The 17,170-nt window shown below is 41.6% G+C and overlaps 1 protein-coding gene across 1 annotated transcript in view; it reads left to right on the top strand.

Annotated features, from left to right (window-relative positions):
* LOC124775696 overlaps positions 1-17,170 on the top strand; it is a 52,647-nt gene that overhangs the window by 7,443 nt on the left and 28,034 nt on the right. The window contains exon 2 of the mRNA XM_047250524.1: positions 2,696-2,857. Within this exon, the coding sequence (XP_047106480.1) occupies positions 2,696-2,857 (162 nt within the window). The remainder of the gene's footprint in view (positions 1-2,695; positions 2,858-17,170) is intronic.

Raw genomic sequence — 17,170 nt, 5'->3', positions numbered from 1 at the left:
TAGGAGCCCTTACCACAAAAATTAAAAATGTCTGTTTTTTCATATTGTCGCGTAGGTCCTCATATAATAATAAAAGTCGTATACCTAATTATTTCGTGTATTTTTCAGTGGAAAACTGATATGAATGAAGTCTCTATTCATCTCTCACAGCCCGTACTACTTTGCACCACATTCCCAGAGGCGCCCTGTCAAATATGTGCCATATTGGTCGGCAAACTCGCAAAGATTTTTGAAATAATGGTTAACGGAATTTTAGCTGTTTGATGGGAGAAATGCAGAGGAAATTTATTCCGTATCACTTTTTATGCAAAGTAGAACCTATCAAAGTTTTTACTCCAGATGCCGATTCTTGAATTCTCGAAGCTGGGAAAACCATTTTAAGATGATTTTATTCAATGACGAAATATTGCGAAAAACGCACACGTTATCTTGAGATCCATAGCGTCTAACAGATAGCTTAGTGACTCAATGACGTCATAGAAATTTTCACGTCACGAAGGTCACGCGACCACCATGATCGTTTTTACCGGAAATTAAAAAGTTTAAACAAATGTTATCTTATAAAAATACGAATAAATTTTCGCAAAATTTTTTTTTACTCGTAATAATTAGAGTGTTAACAGATTGCTTATTGGTTACAGCATATCATTTTTTTTAAAACTGAAATATTGGTTTTAGCATGGCTATTATTCCAACTAGTTTGTTTCTTTAAAAAAAAATAGCAGTTCACAGCGATGTTACACAAATGTTAAATACCGTAATGATTTAAATTCCTTTGATTTTTAAGTTTCATGAATGGATTAAATCATATAATCGTATACAAAAATATTATAGAATATTTAATTTTAAATGTTGCTTAGCATTTTAATTTGAAACTTTACCGAAAATACTTATTTTTAGGTTAGATATCACAAAATATCCTGGTAGGACCAGAATCACAGATTAGCGTAGAGGTCTGCACATTCTAAATACGGCCGTGGTGAGAATACTGAATAGACGTCAAGTCACATCTGATGCGTGACGGATCGGGCTCTACCTATTTGGTCAAAGCCAATGGACTCTGTGTGGACAGAATAGGAGGGAAAGAAAACTAACTCGGAGTTTCAAATGGTGTACAAAGACTTGAATTTTCCGGCGTCGACACAAAGCGTAATGCACGACCTGCAATATGCAACAAGAGAGCAGGTCATGTGATTGGAAGTATCAATAAATGTAAAGACGGTCACAGTTCGACGCCATGTACAACTCTCCAAAGAGACGAGCGTGCTCTTTTAAGGGTGTGACTAATACTTTGACTGGTGAGCGTATGATTAGCGTGTATCTATTTGCTATTACGCACTGATGACTGATTTGGTTTGTTGAGTGTGCCTCCTTCCATTTCTGTATAACGAACAAGATAATGTGCGACTGAAACGATGAGTGTAGCATGTACGAGCAAGTGCAGACCCAGGGCTCAGTTCCTGGATGTGGTCACTATTCTCACCGTCATTTCCCCCCTCCTCCCCCCTCACCATTCCTTTCCTCCAAATATACGGTTCCAACGCGTCCATATTTAGCCTGTCACAGAGGCCTAGGATTGTTATTATTAATAGGAAAATATGTGAAATCGTATAATATAATGGTAATAATTTGTTTACGTGGGTACTGTGCTTTTTTTTTGATGGGTGGGGGTGTTGTGAACCGCCTTGAATCCACGCCTGTGTGAAGACTCCTGTAAGCGATCAAACAGTTTGTGGAACATTATTTGTTCTGTCAAGTATTTAACTTTTTTTTATCAAACATAGACCCTGGTTGAGAGAAATTTTGATTCACGTCAAGTTTGACAAGATGGCGGACATCGTTTGTATTGATGTTCTGTCGCAAATTTTTAACGACAAAGAATTTTCTCATTGCTTCGTGAATTTCCAAAGTTTTGGAAACTATGATCGAAACATTGTACTGATTAAAGTAAAAGCGTACTGACAATTACCAAAATGGTAAAGATGTTGCGTCTTTCCCAACCATATATTACGCAGGAAGACGTAAGAAGATAATTGATATTCTGCGCACAACATACAAGCGGGAGTCCAATGAAATAAAAACAAAAAAGTTTAAAAATCGAAGTTTTCCGGCTCTGACCCGGATCATGTATTTCTTCATACGGTGTGGTGTTGTAATGAACTTTCATTACACGTTGATACGTACATTTATCTCTCAGTTTCACTCATCTCTGGACTAGCGTCTTGTTTTCTTTTTCTTCTTTACACACAGGGCTAAAGTCAACGCAAAAAATGCTTTGTCTGCAGTGATAGCCATTCCCACTAGTGGTCAGATACTTAGCGACAGCGTTTAGGCTGCTTGAAAAGTGAGGTCACATTTGACAAATTTCGTTGGTATGTCAGCGAGCTTGTTTGACCAGCTCGCAGATAGAGCAAAGCGAATTTGACGAACGAGTTTAATCTTTATCAGAGGCTTTAAGAGTTTGGCCGGCCGGGGTGGCGCTACAGTCTGGAAGCGCGCGACCGCTACGATCGCAGGTTCGAATCCTGCCTCGGGCATGGATGTGTGTGATATCCTTAGGGACTGATGACCTCAGAAGTTAAATCCCATAGTTCTCAGAGCCATTTGAACCATTTTGAACCATTAAGATACTGTCCGCAGGCGTGCACGATGCGACATTGGTGTTTAAGCAGTGTGTGTTGTGCGTGTGTGACAGACGCTGGCCTGGGCGGGCGGTCTCTGGCCGTGATCGTGGGGTCGTGCGGCGGCGCCGCCGTCTGCGCCGGCATGCTGCTGGCCGGCCTGCTGTACCTGCACTGCCGCCGCCGCAGGCTCGTCAAGAGGCTGGGGGCGGCGGAGGACGCCGCTCGCCGAGCAGGTGGGTGCTGTGCCGGGTGTGTGGCGCACGGAACCTCCTGCCAAACATACCTGTGCCTAGTACACACGGTTAAGACTAGCGTTGCCAGCTAAAATTTTTAAATTGCAGGACAAACCTTTGGAACAGTATTTAGCATCATCATCACCACTACGACCACCACCACCACCATCATGATCATGATCATGATCATCATCATCATCCTCATCTATGGCATTTAGGATTTGTGATTGCACACAGCACTTCCTCACATATAGAACTTAACACGTCACTATAGCACAACAAAATTGAAAAGTCTAAAGCTAATTTCAGGAATACGATAAGACAATGTTGTACACTGAAGAGCCAAAGAAACTGGTTCACCTCCCTAATATCGTTTAGGGCCCCCGCGAACAGCAGAAGTGCGGCAACACGACGTACCATGGACTCGACTGTCTGAAGTAGTGCTGGAGGGAACTGACACCATGAATCCTGCAGGGCTGCCAGCGTATTCGTAAGAGCACGAGGAGATGAATACCTCTTCCGAACAGCATGTTGCAATGCATCCCAGATATGCTCAATAATGTTCACATCTGGGGAGTTTGGGGGCCAGCGGAAGTGTTTAATCTCAGAAGAGTATTCCTGGAGCCACTCTGTAGCAAATCTGGACGTGGGGGTGTCCGATTGTCCTGTTGGAATTGCCGGAGTCTGTCGGAAAGCTCTATGGACTCGAATGGACGCAGGTGATCAGACAGGGTGCTTACGTACGTGTCACCCGTCAGAATCGTATCTAGACGTGTCAGGGGTCCCATATCACTCCAACTGCACACGCCCAACTCCATTACAGAGCCTTCACCAGCTTGAACAGTCCCCTAGCGACATGCAGAGTACATGGATTCATGAGCTTGTCTCCATATCTGTACATATCGATCCGCTCGATAGAATTTGAAACGAGACTCGTCCGATAAGGCAACATGTTTCCAGTCAACAACAGCCCAATGTCGGTGTTGATGGGCCAAGGCGAGTCATAAAGCTTTGTGTTGTGCAGTCATCAAGGGTATACGAGTGGGCCTTCGGCTCCGAAAGCCCATATTGATGATGTTTGTTGAATGGTTCGCACGCTGACACTTGTTGATGGTGTAGCAGTTTGACGAAGGGTTGCACTTCCGTCACGTTGAACCATTCTCTTCAGTCGTCGTTGGTCCCGTTCTTGCAGAATCTTTTTCCTGCCTCAACAATGTCGGAGATTTGATGTTTTACAGGGTTCCCGATATTAACGGTATACTCGTGAAATGACCGTACGGGTAAATCCCCACTTCATCGCTACTTCGGAGATGCTGTGCCCTATCGCTCGTGCGCCGACTACAACACGACGTTCAAACTCACTTAAATCTTGATAACGTGCCATTGTGGCAGCAGTAATCGATCCAACCACTGCAGCAGACACTTGTTGTCTTATATAGGCGTTGCCGACCGCGGCGTCGCAGTCTACCTGTTTACATGTCTATGTATTTGGATTCACATCCCTATACCAGTTTCTTTGGCGCTTCAGCGTAGAACCGCTACCAGAGGGATTCGAGAAAAATATGGAAACACCGCGAGAAATGCATGCTCGAACATAAGTGTAGATCAAGACACAAAGGAATTACAGAAATTAGCTGCCAGTGGGCGTTGATATACATCAATGGGGAAGTCGAAAATTTGTGCTGGAGCGGGAACCAAAACCAAGTCTCCCGCTTAAGTGGTAGATGTGCTGACCACTACGCCATCCGAACGCAGTGGTCATCACACCTGCACAGACTATCTTGGCATGCCTCCCGTCAGACGCTAATTCTCAACTTGTCCACACACTACTGAAGTAGCACTCCTTGCACATTATCGTCGTTACTCGCGGTATTTCGCCGATTTCCGTAAGAGTTCCAGCTTGGTGTGCGTCCTAGGGTAGTCCGTACAGTCTCCATGACCACTGTGTCCAGATGGCGTAGTGGTCAGAGCATCTGCGTAGTAAGCGGGAGGCCCAGGTCTGAATCCTGGTCTGGCACAAATTTTCTGCTTTTCCCATCGATTTAAATCAATGCCCACTCGAAAGCAACTGTAATTCCTTTGCATCTTGGTTCAGAGTGGCTTCTGTGTCAAAATGGTTCCTGTTCTTTTGGACATTTCCAAAAGAACACACACACACACACACACACACACAAGACCGATATCTCACGGAATACTGCAGATAGCCTCGCTCGGGACCTTACCGCAGCCACTGGAACAATTGTCTCCAGACACACAGTCTACAGACGACTGTATATATATATATATACAAGTAGATGCTAAGGCTGCAGATTCTGCTGTTGTATTTGAGCACAAACGGCATCTGTGCGAGGTCATCAGTGTGTTGCGTCAGTCGTGGTCAGAACACTGTTTTATGTGGCTGTGAGTGCATTATGTCAGAGCCAAGTGTCTCCGAAAGTGAGCAAATTTTTAGTGCTGGTGTGCTTCCGTAACCGAGGTGACCGAACTACACTCCTGGAAATTGAAATAAGAACACCGTGAATTCATTGTCCCAGGAAGGGGAAACTTTATTGACACATTCCTGGGGTCAGATACATCACATGATCACACTGACAGAACCAGAGGCACATAGACACAGGCAACAGAGCATGCACAATGTCGGCACTAGTACAGTGTATATCCACCTTTCGCAGCAATGCAGGCTGCTATTCTCCCATGGAGACGATCGTAGAGATGCTGGATGTGGTCCTGTGGAACGGCTTGCCATGCCATTTCCACCTGGCGCCTCAGTTGGACCAGCGTTCGTGCTGGACGTGCAGACCGCGTGAGACGACGCTTCATCCAGTCCCAAACATGCTCAATGGGGGACAGATCCGGAGATCTTGCTGGCCAGGGTAGTTGACTTACACCTTCTAGAGCACGTTGGGTGGCACGGGATACATGCGGACGTGCATTGTCCTGTTGGAACAGCAAGTTCCCTTGCCGGTCTAGGAATGGTAGAACGATGGGTTCGATGACGGTTTGGATGTACCGTGCACTATTCAGTGTCCCCTCGACGACCACCAGTGGTGTACGGCCAGTGTAGGAGATCGCTCCCCACACCATGATGCCGGGTGTTGGCCCTGTGTGCCTCGGTCGTATGCAGTCCTGATTGTGGCGCTCACCTGCACGGCGCCAAACACGCATATGACCATCATTGGCACCAAGGCAGAAGCGACTCTCATCGCTGAAGACGACACGTCTCCATTCGCGCCTGTCGCGACACCACTGGAGGCGGGCTGCACGATGTTGGGGCGTGAGCGGAAGACGGCCTAACGGTGTGCGGGACCGTAGCCCAGCTTCATGGAGACGGTTGCGAATGGTCCTCGCCGATACCCCAGAAGCAACAGTGTCCCTAATTTGCTGGGAAGTGGCGGTGCGGTCCTCCTACGGCACTGCGTAGGATCCTACGGTCTTGGCGTGCATCCGTGCGTCGCTGCGGTCCGGTCCCAGGTCAACGGGCACGTGCACCTTCCGCCGACCACTGGCGACAACATCGATGTACTGTGGAGACCTCACGCCCCACGTGTTGAGCAATTCGGCGGTACGTCCACCCGGCCTCCCGCATGCCCACTATACGCCCTCGCTCAAAGTCCGTCAACTGAACATACGGTTCACGTCCACGCTGTCGCGGCATGCTACCAGTGTTAAAGATTGCGATGGAGCTCCGTATGCCACGGCAAACTGGCTGACACTGACGGCGGCGGTGCACAAATGCTGCGCAGCTAGCGCCATTCGACGGCCAACACCGCGGTTCCTGGTGTGTCCGCTGTGCCGTGCGTGTGATCATTGCTTGTACAGCCCTCTCGCAGTGTCCGGAGCAAGTATGGTGGGTCTGACACACCGGTGTCAATGTGTTCTTTTTTCCATTTCCAGGAGTGTATTTTGTTAAGTACTAAAATCCAAAGTACTGCTCTAGTAATTTGATGTTTTATTGTGATGGATCCATTTCGGCTAGATTGCCGTCTTCAGACCATCTGGGAAAGTTACATAATATTTTCGTTTTATTTTATTATAGTGTTGGTTATCGTATTTTCATTTGTCATATGTACAAATTTTGTGCTTACGCCAATATATCATCAGTGGTCGCTGTTACTCTGTATTACAACGTCGTGTAGATTTGGAACTCTTATTCTTTAAAGTGTTTTTCCTATTGTTAATCGTCAACTCTCGCAACTTTTCTAATTTGACATTTTATTGACAGTTGTGACAGTTGATCAAAGTTGCTACATAGTTACAATTGCTGTGGTGCGTTGTTATTTTGGGCTGTATGTGACCATATAATATTCTTGGAGAACACTGTCAATCTGACAAACCCGACGATAAAACGTCAAATTATAAAAGTTACCAGAAAAGATGATTAACAGCAGCAAAAACAGCTTAAAGCATGAGTCCTAAACCTACACCACGTTGTAATACAGAGTGACAGCGACCATTATGATATATGGACATACGTACAAAATTTGTCTATCTGAAAGTATTATAACCAACCATATAATAATGATAATATGAAATAAAAATATTTTGTAACTTTCACAGATGGTCTGAAGATGGCAACCTATCCGAAATGGGTCCATCACAACAAAAACACGTAACTACAACAGCGGCAATTTGGATTTTATTACATAATGTGTCTAAGAAATATCTTCAATGCTGCAGTCCGTTGGATCGTAAATGAAGTGTTTGATGTTTCAAAAGACATCATGGCGAAGATTTATTCCGCATATGGGGAAAGCAGAAAAAAGTCGTCCACTAAGTCACAACGAAAATATGTGCTGGGTGATTGTTGCAGACGGTCATTGAAGAGGATTGTGACAAAGAATAAGAGAACGACAACTGTAAAAATCATTGCAGAACTAATTGTCTCACACGTGAACCCAGAATAAGAGAACGACAACTGTAAAAATCACTGCAGAACTAATTGTCTCACACGTGAACCCTGTCAGCACCAAAACAACACGAAGGGAGCACCATAAAGAGGTCATTATGGAGTGAGCTGGAATTCCAGAGCCTCTCATCAGTAATGCAAACGTCTGTAATAGGATAAAGTGGTACTGAAGCCATAAAACCTGGACTATGGAGAAATGGAAGAACGTCATTTGACTGGATGACTCTTGCTTCACACTGTCTCCAGTTTCTCACTGAGATTACATCAAAAGAGTGGACATGGCAGGGGTTCGGTGGTGATTTTGGCAGCCATATCGTGGTATACCATGCGCTCCACGGTTACTCTACAAGGTCGCATTACTGCCAAGGATTACATGACCATTTTGCCTGATCAGGTCCACCGCATGGCACAATGTTTGTTTCCCAGTGGGGGATGCCGTGTCTGAAGATCACAGGGCTCCTGTTCACACTGCTTGCATCATCCAGGACTGTTTTTGTGAACATGAGGATGAAGTGGCGCATATCATCTGGCCACCACAGTTACAAAATCTCAGTATTATTTAGCATTTGTAGTCTGCTTTGGAGAGAAGGGTGTGTGATCGCTATTGTTGCCTGAATTTGTCACTAGTTTGCAGAAGGAATGAGATAAGAATCCCTTCAAAACCATACAGGTCTTGTATTTATCCATTCCAAGATGAATAGAAGCTGTTTCGGGTGCCAACTGTTTTAGTTCACAGTGTTATGCACAGTAATTTATTGCATTTTTCATGTTTCAAGTATTCCAGTTTATATTAATAATCTACTGTATAATGTTGAACGTTTCGTGAGGCTTTTTATGGACATTGCTGTTGTGTACAATAAGGCTGCAACATCAGAAGACTGGAGCGAAAGACCTGCAAAGATTTTGACAATTGGTGCTGCGACCGGCAGTTGACCCTGAACGTAGACAAATGTAACGCACTGCATAAGAGCAGGCAAAGAGAAGATTCACTACTGTTTGGTTACACAAATTCAAAAAAAAAAAAAAAAAAAAAAAAAAAAAAATAATAATAATAATAATAATAAATAAATAAAATAAAAAAAATTAAAAAAATTAAAAAATCTCTAGAAACAGTGCAACAAATCACTAGAAACACTAACTACCATAAACAAACGTGGAGGTAAGCATCTGGAGCTGTCGGAAGCAGAATGACCATATAAAACAGAATAGTTGATAAAAGCAGATGTCGTAGTGAGATTCACCGGGAGAATCGATTTGTAAGGAAATGTAATTCATCTATCACCTATGAAAGAAGTGGCTTACAAATACTTGTTTCACTCATTCTTGAGCACTGCTAATAAGTCTTGGACCCTTATCAGATTGGATTAAAGAGTGAGAGACGGTGAATAGCAGCAGATATCATCAAGGGATTGTTTACTTGGTGTGGGGGCATTACAGAAATCCTCAACTTCCGTGGTGGATGTTAAAAGGGAGGTATTGTGCATCACAGAGAGGTTCACTGTTGGAATTTTGAGAGAATATACTCAAAGAACTGTTGGGTAAAACAATTTCTTTCTCCCACACCCATCTCGTGAAACGATCATGATGAGAAATCATAGAAATTATATGTCACATGGAGATTCAATGACAATCGTTCTTCTCACGTACTATTTGTAAATGGAATGGGAAGGGGGAAGAGATGGTGTCACATAAAGTACCATAGACCACACACCATAAGATGGTTTGCAAAGTATAGATGTAGACACAGAAAATATATATACATGCAGTTAACTGAACAGTGCAGCAGAAGAAAGTGCTAGCCCTCAATTTAGTAAGGATTTGTCTGATCACAGTATTTGTTTTCTTTTCAATTGCACTAGATGCTGGAAACAAGTAATTCCATGTGTCCTACTAGGAAACAGTGCTGACTACATAAAATGTTTTGTTGTACTGTATTTATGTTCTTATTTTTGAATTAAACAAAATATATAATATGCAGTAACTCAAAAAAAGCCCTTGTGGGTTATCACTTTCTTTAGTTTGCCCCTCCGTTTACAGGTTAATGTTCAAATTTGTTAAGATCCCAGCAGTCAGTGTCACTTCCTGAAAGTTTTTCAGACATCCTTTAAAAGCATGGACAGGACAGTTCTCTACAATATATCCTGTTGCTTGTTTTTCCGCATTGCAGCCTTACATGTCACTTTCACAATAACCCCGCTTCTTCAAGTTGTGGCATATTCTCCCTTGTCCTGTTCAGACATGGTTGAGTCTCAATCATTCACGATGGGCAAGATCAAACACTGCAGTCTTCTTTGGGGGGGTGGTTGTTAGTCCCATTTTATTTCAGGTGACATCAAAAATGACTGTGACCTGAAGGTCAATGCAAGGTCACTTGCCTGACTTTGGGGGTATGTCTGTGGATTCTGAAAATTACTACTTGTAAAAAAGTTCTTACGAGACTCTGTCTTGTTAAGAATATGCACTTTGGCAGAATGCCATTAGAAGACAGTGCCTGACATTTGGCTTTCTTTTATTTGGAAAAAAAGTTGCCCCACTATGTTACACACCCATTCCATCCTGGCTTACAGGCAAGACCACCAAAGTTTACATTTGCATTATCTCCATTAACAGCAATACAATTGAAAGTGTGCAGGTGTTTTAAAAGCTCTTGGATTTCCAGCCAGGTAGCAGTGCTGATACACCATGACATTTTGATGAGTGCCTTACTCACCACGGTTTAGTCAAAATGTCATGATATATCAGCACTGCCACAGGCTGGAAATGCAAGAGCTTTTCCTTAATAGTGCATGCTGTGAAAGCCCACATTCATGCTGTCATGTGGTTGTCTCTGAAATGTACAATGCAACAGTTTCAGAAGTTTCATTTGAACTAGTCAGTAATTCTAGCACATATACGTGAGTGCCATTTTCCAAATAAACAATATACACAGTTACAGTGGAGAACATTTTAATCATTCCAGCATTGCATACATCATGTCCTAAAATAAAACTTGATATTCTTTGATAAAGAAATGAGGTTTAATTTCTAATGAATGTAAGGAAATAACATTGTTAATAATAGCCTGATTTTTTTGATTTGCTGCACGATAACATTTTAACCTCATCAAATCCTTTAAATAATATTTTATTTCCATTCATTGTACAGTCCATCGACTGGTATTAGTGATGATGGATGACCGTAAGAAATGCTAATGTAGCTTGAACCTTCTTATCGTAAACTGAGAATGTTGTTGTGAGAAAAGGTGGAATATCTTACAGCCTACACTTTTACAATTTTTAATACCTCATATATCTTTCTAAATTATTAACACCTTTATACAGTAATGTAAATATCACAAAATCATGCATTTAGGTTCACTTTGGTGCTGTGTATTTTGTTGTAAGTTATCATAAAATTTACAATGCATTTTTCCTTTCTCACTACTTTTCATCAAAAGAATGTACATTTACTTGGCTGTCAACTAATTAATAATTAAATTAAAGAAACTAGATGTTTATGTCACTGCATACATAAATTTAGGTGCTTCCATGTTTAATTAAAACCATTCAAGCAGAGGCCCGGCCTGTTGTGAAACCATGACATCACTAACAATTCTTGATTATCAACAAAAGCTACTGCTTTGATGAAGATAATAATAATTACTATTAATTGTCTTTTCTGTGGGCAGAAGAGTATTAGTTCAGTTTCCACAATTTAACAGGGGACACTTACATCGTCTGCATGACAGTTATTTATATTTATGTATGTTATCTCCAAATGAAAAAAGAATTTCCTGGCTAATGTATATCCTCTGGCTCAAATAAAATCATCACTTTTCCCTGTAAAAGAGTCACACTGTCTAATTTTTTCCCTTGCTCCTTAATTTACACCCTATTGCCTGAAGATTTTTAGCAATACATAATAATCTCTTCAGCAATGAGCCGTGAAGATCTGAGTATAAAATCACATTTTTTCAAAGCATATTTTTCATAGATTATTCTCAAAATAGTGACAGTGAAGAAATGCCTGACAAAAATAAAAATGCTTGCTGTACACAAAGAGATATTTTGAAAAGCCATATACTTAATCACTTTCTCAGTTTGCATGACCTTTGGTATATTGCATCACAGATCAAGTACATACTAACTCATCATAATTGTAGCACGAGGTCTCACTAATCTAGTAATTTAGGTGTGTCGATTCGTAGAAGAAAAATATCCACCAACACTTTCTCAATTGCTGCTGTTCACTTCTGAAACAAGCCACTTGCAGTCTGTCCACAGTTCAATACTCTGTTTCATTTAAAGAGAAGACAAACCATTTCCTTTGTCATCATCACAATTCTTGGCTCAAAAATTAACATGCATGACTTGAAACAGTGAAGCAAAGGCTCACATCTTCATTCTATTTTCACTTTTCAGTCACTCACACAATATTATTTATTTCATCTCCCTTTATTACTTGTGTTCTACCACAGTCTAAGTCTACCTATCTGTAACCTCTGTCTCTGGGGTGAGCAAGACTACACTGCTCAAGTTCAAGAAGTTAGCAATGCCCTGTGACACAAGTGGGTACTCACAGGCCATAACACTTCATATTTTCATCTTGTCCCAGAAATAAAGTAAGATAGCTCCAATTCCCTGGTTCTGAGCAAGATTTACGGAAAATTCCCCCTGTTTGTAAGTACAATGGGAATTGCCCCTCTTCACTTGGAATAATTTTTGATATTGAAGTATAAACATCACGCCATATATTAGGCTGAGAAAATAATGAAACATATTATTCCTTTTTTATGGGCTGCCTTTTTCCTAAATCATCATGTAATACACTGACATGATTGAACTAAAATGATGTTCACCATACAAGCACAAACCTTTAGTATTCATCATCCAAGTCCTCAAGAATTAGTTGATACTGATTAGCAGTGTCGCAAAGATGTTTTTTTTTAAAGAAAAGGGAGAGAACACAATATGGGATTAAACAAGGCAAAAATGTTAGTGCCATTACTTTTAGGAATAAATTGTTCTGCACTGCAACTAGTCATATTATTTGTTAATGTAATTTAATACATTACTTTTAATCAGGCATTCTTTAATGTATGCATATGAAAATAAGATCCTGAATTAAACTTCACTGCCTGACAAAAAATGTGAAACACACTGCATGGGAAGAGAAAACGAAATGAAACTTCAAGTGTTGAGAGGGTTTAGGATATTATTTTGCTGATTACAAAATCAAATTTACAAAGAACTTAGCAGTATGAGCCCCCCTATGAGTATGACACTGCACCCCTTCCGACGTGCATGCATGCTCTAATTTGGTTGCTAAGGGTGTTCTAAAGCTGTTGTGTCCTCTCATGAGGCAAGCTGGCCCACATCTGTTATAACTGGCCCTTGACAACATGGGTACTGGCACTGGTATGAAGTGAATGTCCAACGTAGTCCTACACATATTCCATTGGGAAGGTCTCTGTGGATCTTGCTGGCCACAGCAGTAACTCAACATCACCCAGACATTTCATAGAAACACTTGCCATGTGTGCATGATCATTGTTCTGGGAACATGAAACTGTAGCATGAGAGGTAACAGATGAGGATCAGGGTGTCTATGATGTACTGTTGTGCCCTCAAGAGTTCCCTCAATCGCTAATAACAGTGACCTGATGTGATAGCCAATGGCTCCCCACACCATAAGACTGGGAGTAACACCACTGTGCCTCTGCAAAACATTGGAAGACTGGGACCTCTGCCCGGATCACTCCATACTCACCAGGCATGGATATCTGGGGTAGGGGAGAACCCATCTCATTGCTGACTGCAGTGTGATGCCATTCATCAGCAATCCATACTTCTAGGTCATGGCACCATTTGAAATGCAGCTGTTAGTGTTGTTCTGTCACCAGCACCCTACATGTGAAATGGTAATTCTGTAATTTGGCTGCTGGTAGTCTCCGACCAATAGTGCAGAATAACACAGAATGTTCCAGGGAATCCATTACTTGTTCTCAGATGGCTGACACATATATGAACGGGTTATGATGGGCTTGGTGCATAGCATGGCAATCCTCCCTTGTGGTGGGCAGATGTGGTTGACCAGAACCTTGATGACGATTATGCTTGCCCTCACTTCCTCATAGAGTCAAATACCGGCCCACAGTCACTTCTGAATGCCCTACAAATCTGGATATTGTGCAGTTCACATATCTGACCTAATGGGAACCATAATAAACCTGTTTCTAACTCTGAAAGGTGCTGATAATGCTGCCTCATATCAGTATGCATTGTCTCTGTGTCCTTCAGAGTGAACACTCAACATGTGCTGCTGTTCAAACCCCTATATATCCTATGAGGTGTGGTAACAACACTAAACATGAACAGTACCGATGCACTCTGGTGGCTGTTCTGCCAGTCATAGAAAATTGGAACTGTAACCATTTATAGACCCACCAACAAGGTGTGCTAGTATGAAGTTACATAGACATCCGACCTCGTTTTCTGAGTGCTTTACTTTTTTTGTCAAGCAGTGTAAAATTAACTATTTGATTATGTAAAAACTATGTCTAATGTGATATTGATGCAGTAGCCTCTTTGGAGATAATGGGAGGGTAGGGTGTGAGGAAATTACATCCACTGTTGTCATCCTTGTTGTTGGACTGCAATCTATTGACTGTGGAGTTGCCTTTGTTGGATGCATGACTATATTTTGCCATCAGTTAAATGATCAACATACTCTCTGCATATCAGATGTTTTACTTAAGATTTCTGCATTCCAAGTTTCAGTTTTCATGTATTTCCTGATGAAACTATTATGTGTCATTGCAGGACAGCATCACAACATTACAAGTACTCAGCACGAAGACAGGAACTCGATTTGAAACTGCCCATAAACTTTCACAATATTATTCCTATATGACATATATCTAGTTTGCATCTGATACAGGCAATTCCACAGTCAACAACATACAGCACAACATCATAGTAAAGCAACAGTGGAAATAACTTTTTTGGACATGTATGCAACAAAAAACAGCTGGTGATGAGCAACACATGGCCAAAATGTGTTCTGGTAACAATTAAAAACAAATTGTCTACTCATGATTACTGTTGTTGTTGTTGTCTTCTTTCCTGAGACTGGTTTGATGCAGCTCTCCATGCTACTCTATCCTGTGCAAGCTTCTTCATCTCCCAGTACTTGCTGCACCCTACATCCTTCTGAATCTGCTTAGTGTATTCATCTCTTGGTCTCCCTCTACGATTTTTACCCTCCACGCTGCCCTCCAATGCTAAATTTGTGATCCCTTGATGCCTCAGAACATGTCCCACCAACCGGTCCCTTCTTCTTGTCAAGCCGTGCCACAAACTCCTCCTCTCCCCAATTCTATTCAATACCTCCTCATTAGTTATGTGATCTACCCATCTAATCTTCAGCATTCTTCTGTAGCACCACATTTCAAAAGCTTCTATTCTCTTCTTGTCCAAACTATTTATTGTCCATGTTTCACTTCCATACATGGCTACACTCCATACAAATACTTTCAGAAACGGCTTCCTGACACTTAAATCTATACTCGATGTTAACAAATTTCTCTTCTTCAGAAACGCTTTCCTTGCCATTGCCAGCCTACATTTTATATCCTCTCTACTTTGACCATCATCAGTTATTTTGCTCCCCAAATAGCAAAACTCCTTTACTACTTTAAGTGTCTCATTTCCTAATCTAATTCCCTCAGCATCACCCGACTTAATTTGACTACATTCCATTATCCTCGTTTTGCTTTTGTTGATGTTCATCTTATATCCTCCTTTCAAGACACTGTCCATTCCATTCAACTGCTCTTCCAAGTCCTTTGCTGTCTCTGACAGAATTACAATGTCATCAGCGAACCTCAACGTTTTTATTTCTTCTCCATGGACTTTAATACCTACTCCGAATTTTTCTTTTGTTTCCTTTACTGCTTGCTCAATATACAGATTGAATAACATCGGGGACAGGCTACAACCCTTCCCAACCCTTCCCAACCGCTGCTTCCCTCTCATGCCCCTCGACTTTTATAACAGCCATCTGGTTTCTGTACAAATTCCCTGTATTTTACCCCTGCCACCTTTAGAATTTGAAAGAGAGTATTCCAGTCAACATTGTCAAAAGCTTTCTCTAAGTCTACAAATGCTAGAAATGTAGCCTGCCTTTCCTTAATCTATTTTCTAACGTAAGGCGTAGGGTCAGTATTGCCTCATGTGTTCCAACATTTCTGTGGAATCCAAATTGATTATCCGCAAGGTCGTCCTCTACCAGTTTCTCCATTCATATATAAAGAATTCGTGTTAGTATTTTGCAGTGTGACTTATTATACTGATAGTTCTGTAATTTTCACACCTGTCAACACCTGCTTTCTTTGGGATTGGAATTATTATATTCTTCTTGAAGTCTGAGGGTATTTCGCCTGTCTCGTACATCTTGCTCACAAGATGGAAGAGTTTTGTCAGGGTTGGCTCTCCAAAGGCTATCAGTAGTTCTAATGGAATGTTCTCTACTCCTGGGGCCTTGTTTCGACTGAGGTCTTTTAGTGCTCTGTCAAACTCTTCACGCAGTATCTTATCACCCATTTCATCTTCATCTACATCCTCTTCCATTTCCATAATATTGTCCTCAAGTACATCACCCTTGTATAAATCCTCTATATACTCCTTCCACCTTTCTGCCTTCCCTTCTTTGCTTAGAACTGGGTTTCCATCTGAGCTCTTGATATTCATACAGGTGGTTTTCTTTTCTGCAAAGGTCTCTTTAATTTTCCTGTAGGTAGTATCTATCTTACCCCCAATGATATATGTTTCTACGTCCTTACATTTGTCCTCTAGCCATCCCTGCTTAGCCATTTTGCACTTCCTGTCAATCTCATTTTTGAGACGTTTGTATTCCCATTTGCCTGCTTCATTTACTGTGTTTTTATATTTTCTCCTTTCATCAATTAAATACAATATTTCTTCTGTTACCCAAGGATTTCTACTAGCCCTCGTCTTTTTACCTACTTGATCCTCTGCTGCCTTCACTACTTCATTTCTCAAAGCTACCCATTCTTCTTCTGCTGTTTATCTTTCCCCCATTCCTGTCAATTGTTCCCTTATGCTCTCCTTGAAACTCTGTACAACCTCTGGTTTAGTCAGTTTATCTAGGTCCCATCTCCATAAATTCCCACCTTTTTGCAGTTTCTTCAGTTTTAATCTACAGTTCATAACCAATAGATTGTGGTCAGAGTCCACATCTGATTACTAACACATTAAAAGATAGCATTTGGGAATAAGAGTGCTACACAATCAACCTACCAATGTTTGTGGGGTACATTCAGTTACGTCAGAGTTCTTGTCTGTGTAAATTCTTTTTCATGTTCAACAATTTTTGTTTCATCTCTTCTGCATTCTGGAATACTTCCA

The sequence above is a fragment of the Schistocerca piceifrons genome, chromosome 2 (assembly GCF_021461385.2).
Source record: "Schistocerca piceifrons isolate TAMUIC-IGC-003096 chromosome 2, iqSchPice1.1, whole genome shotgun sequence".
NCBI lineage: Eukaryota > Metazoa > Arthropoda > Insecta > Orthoptera > Acrididae > Schistocerca > Schistocerca piceifrons.
This window is presented reverse-complemented; position numbering and strand designations above follow the sequence as displayed.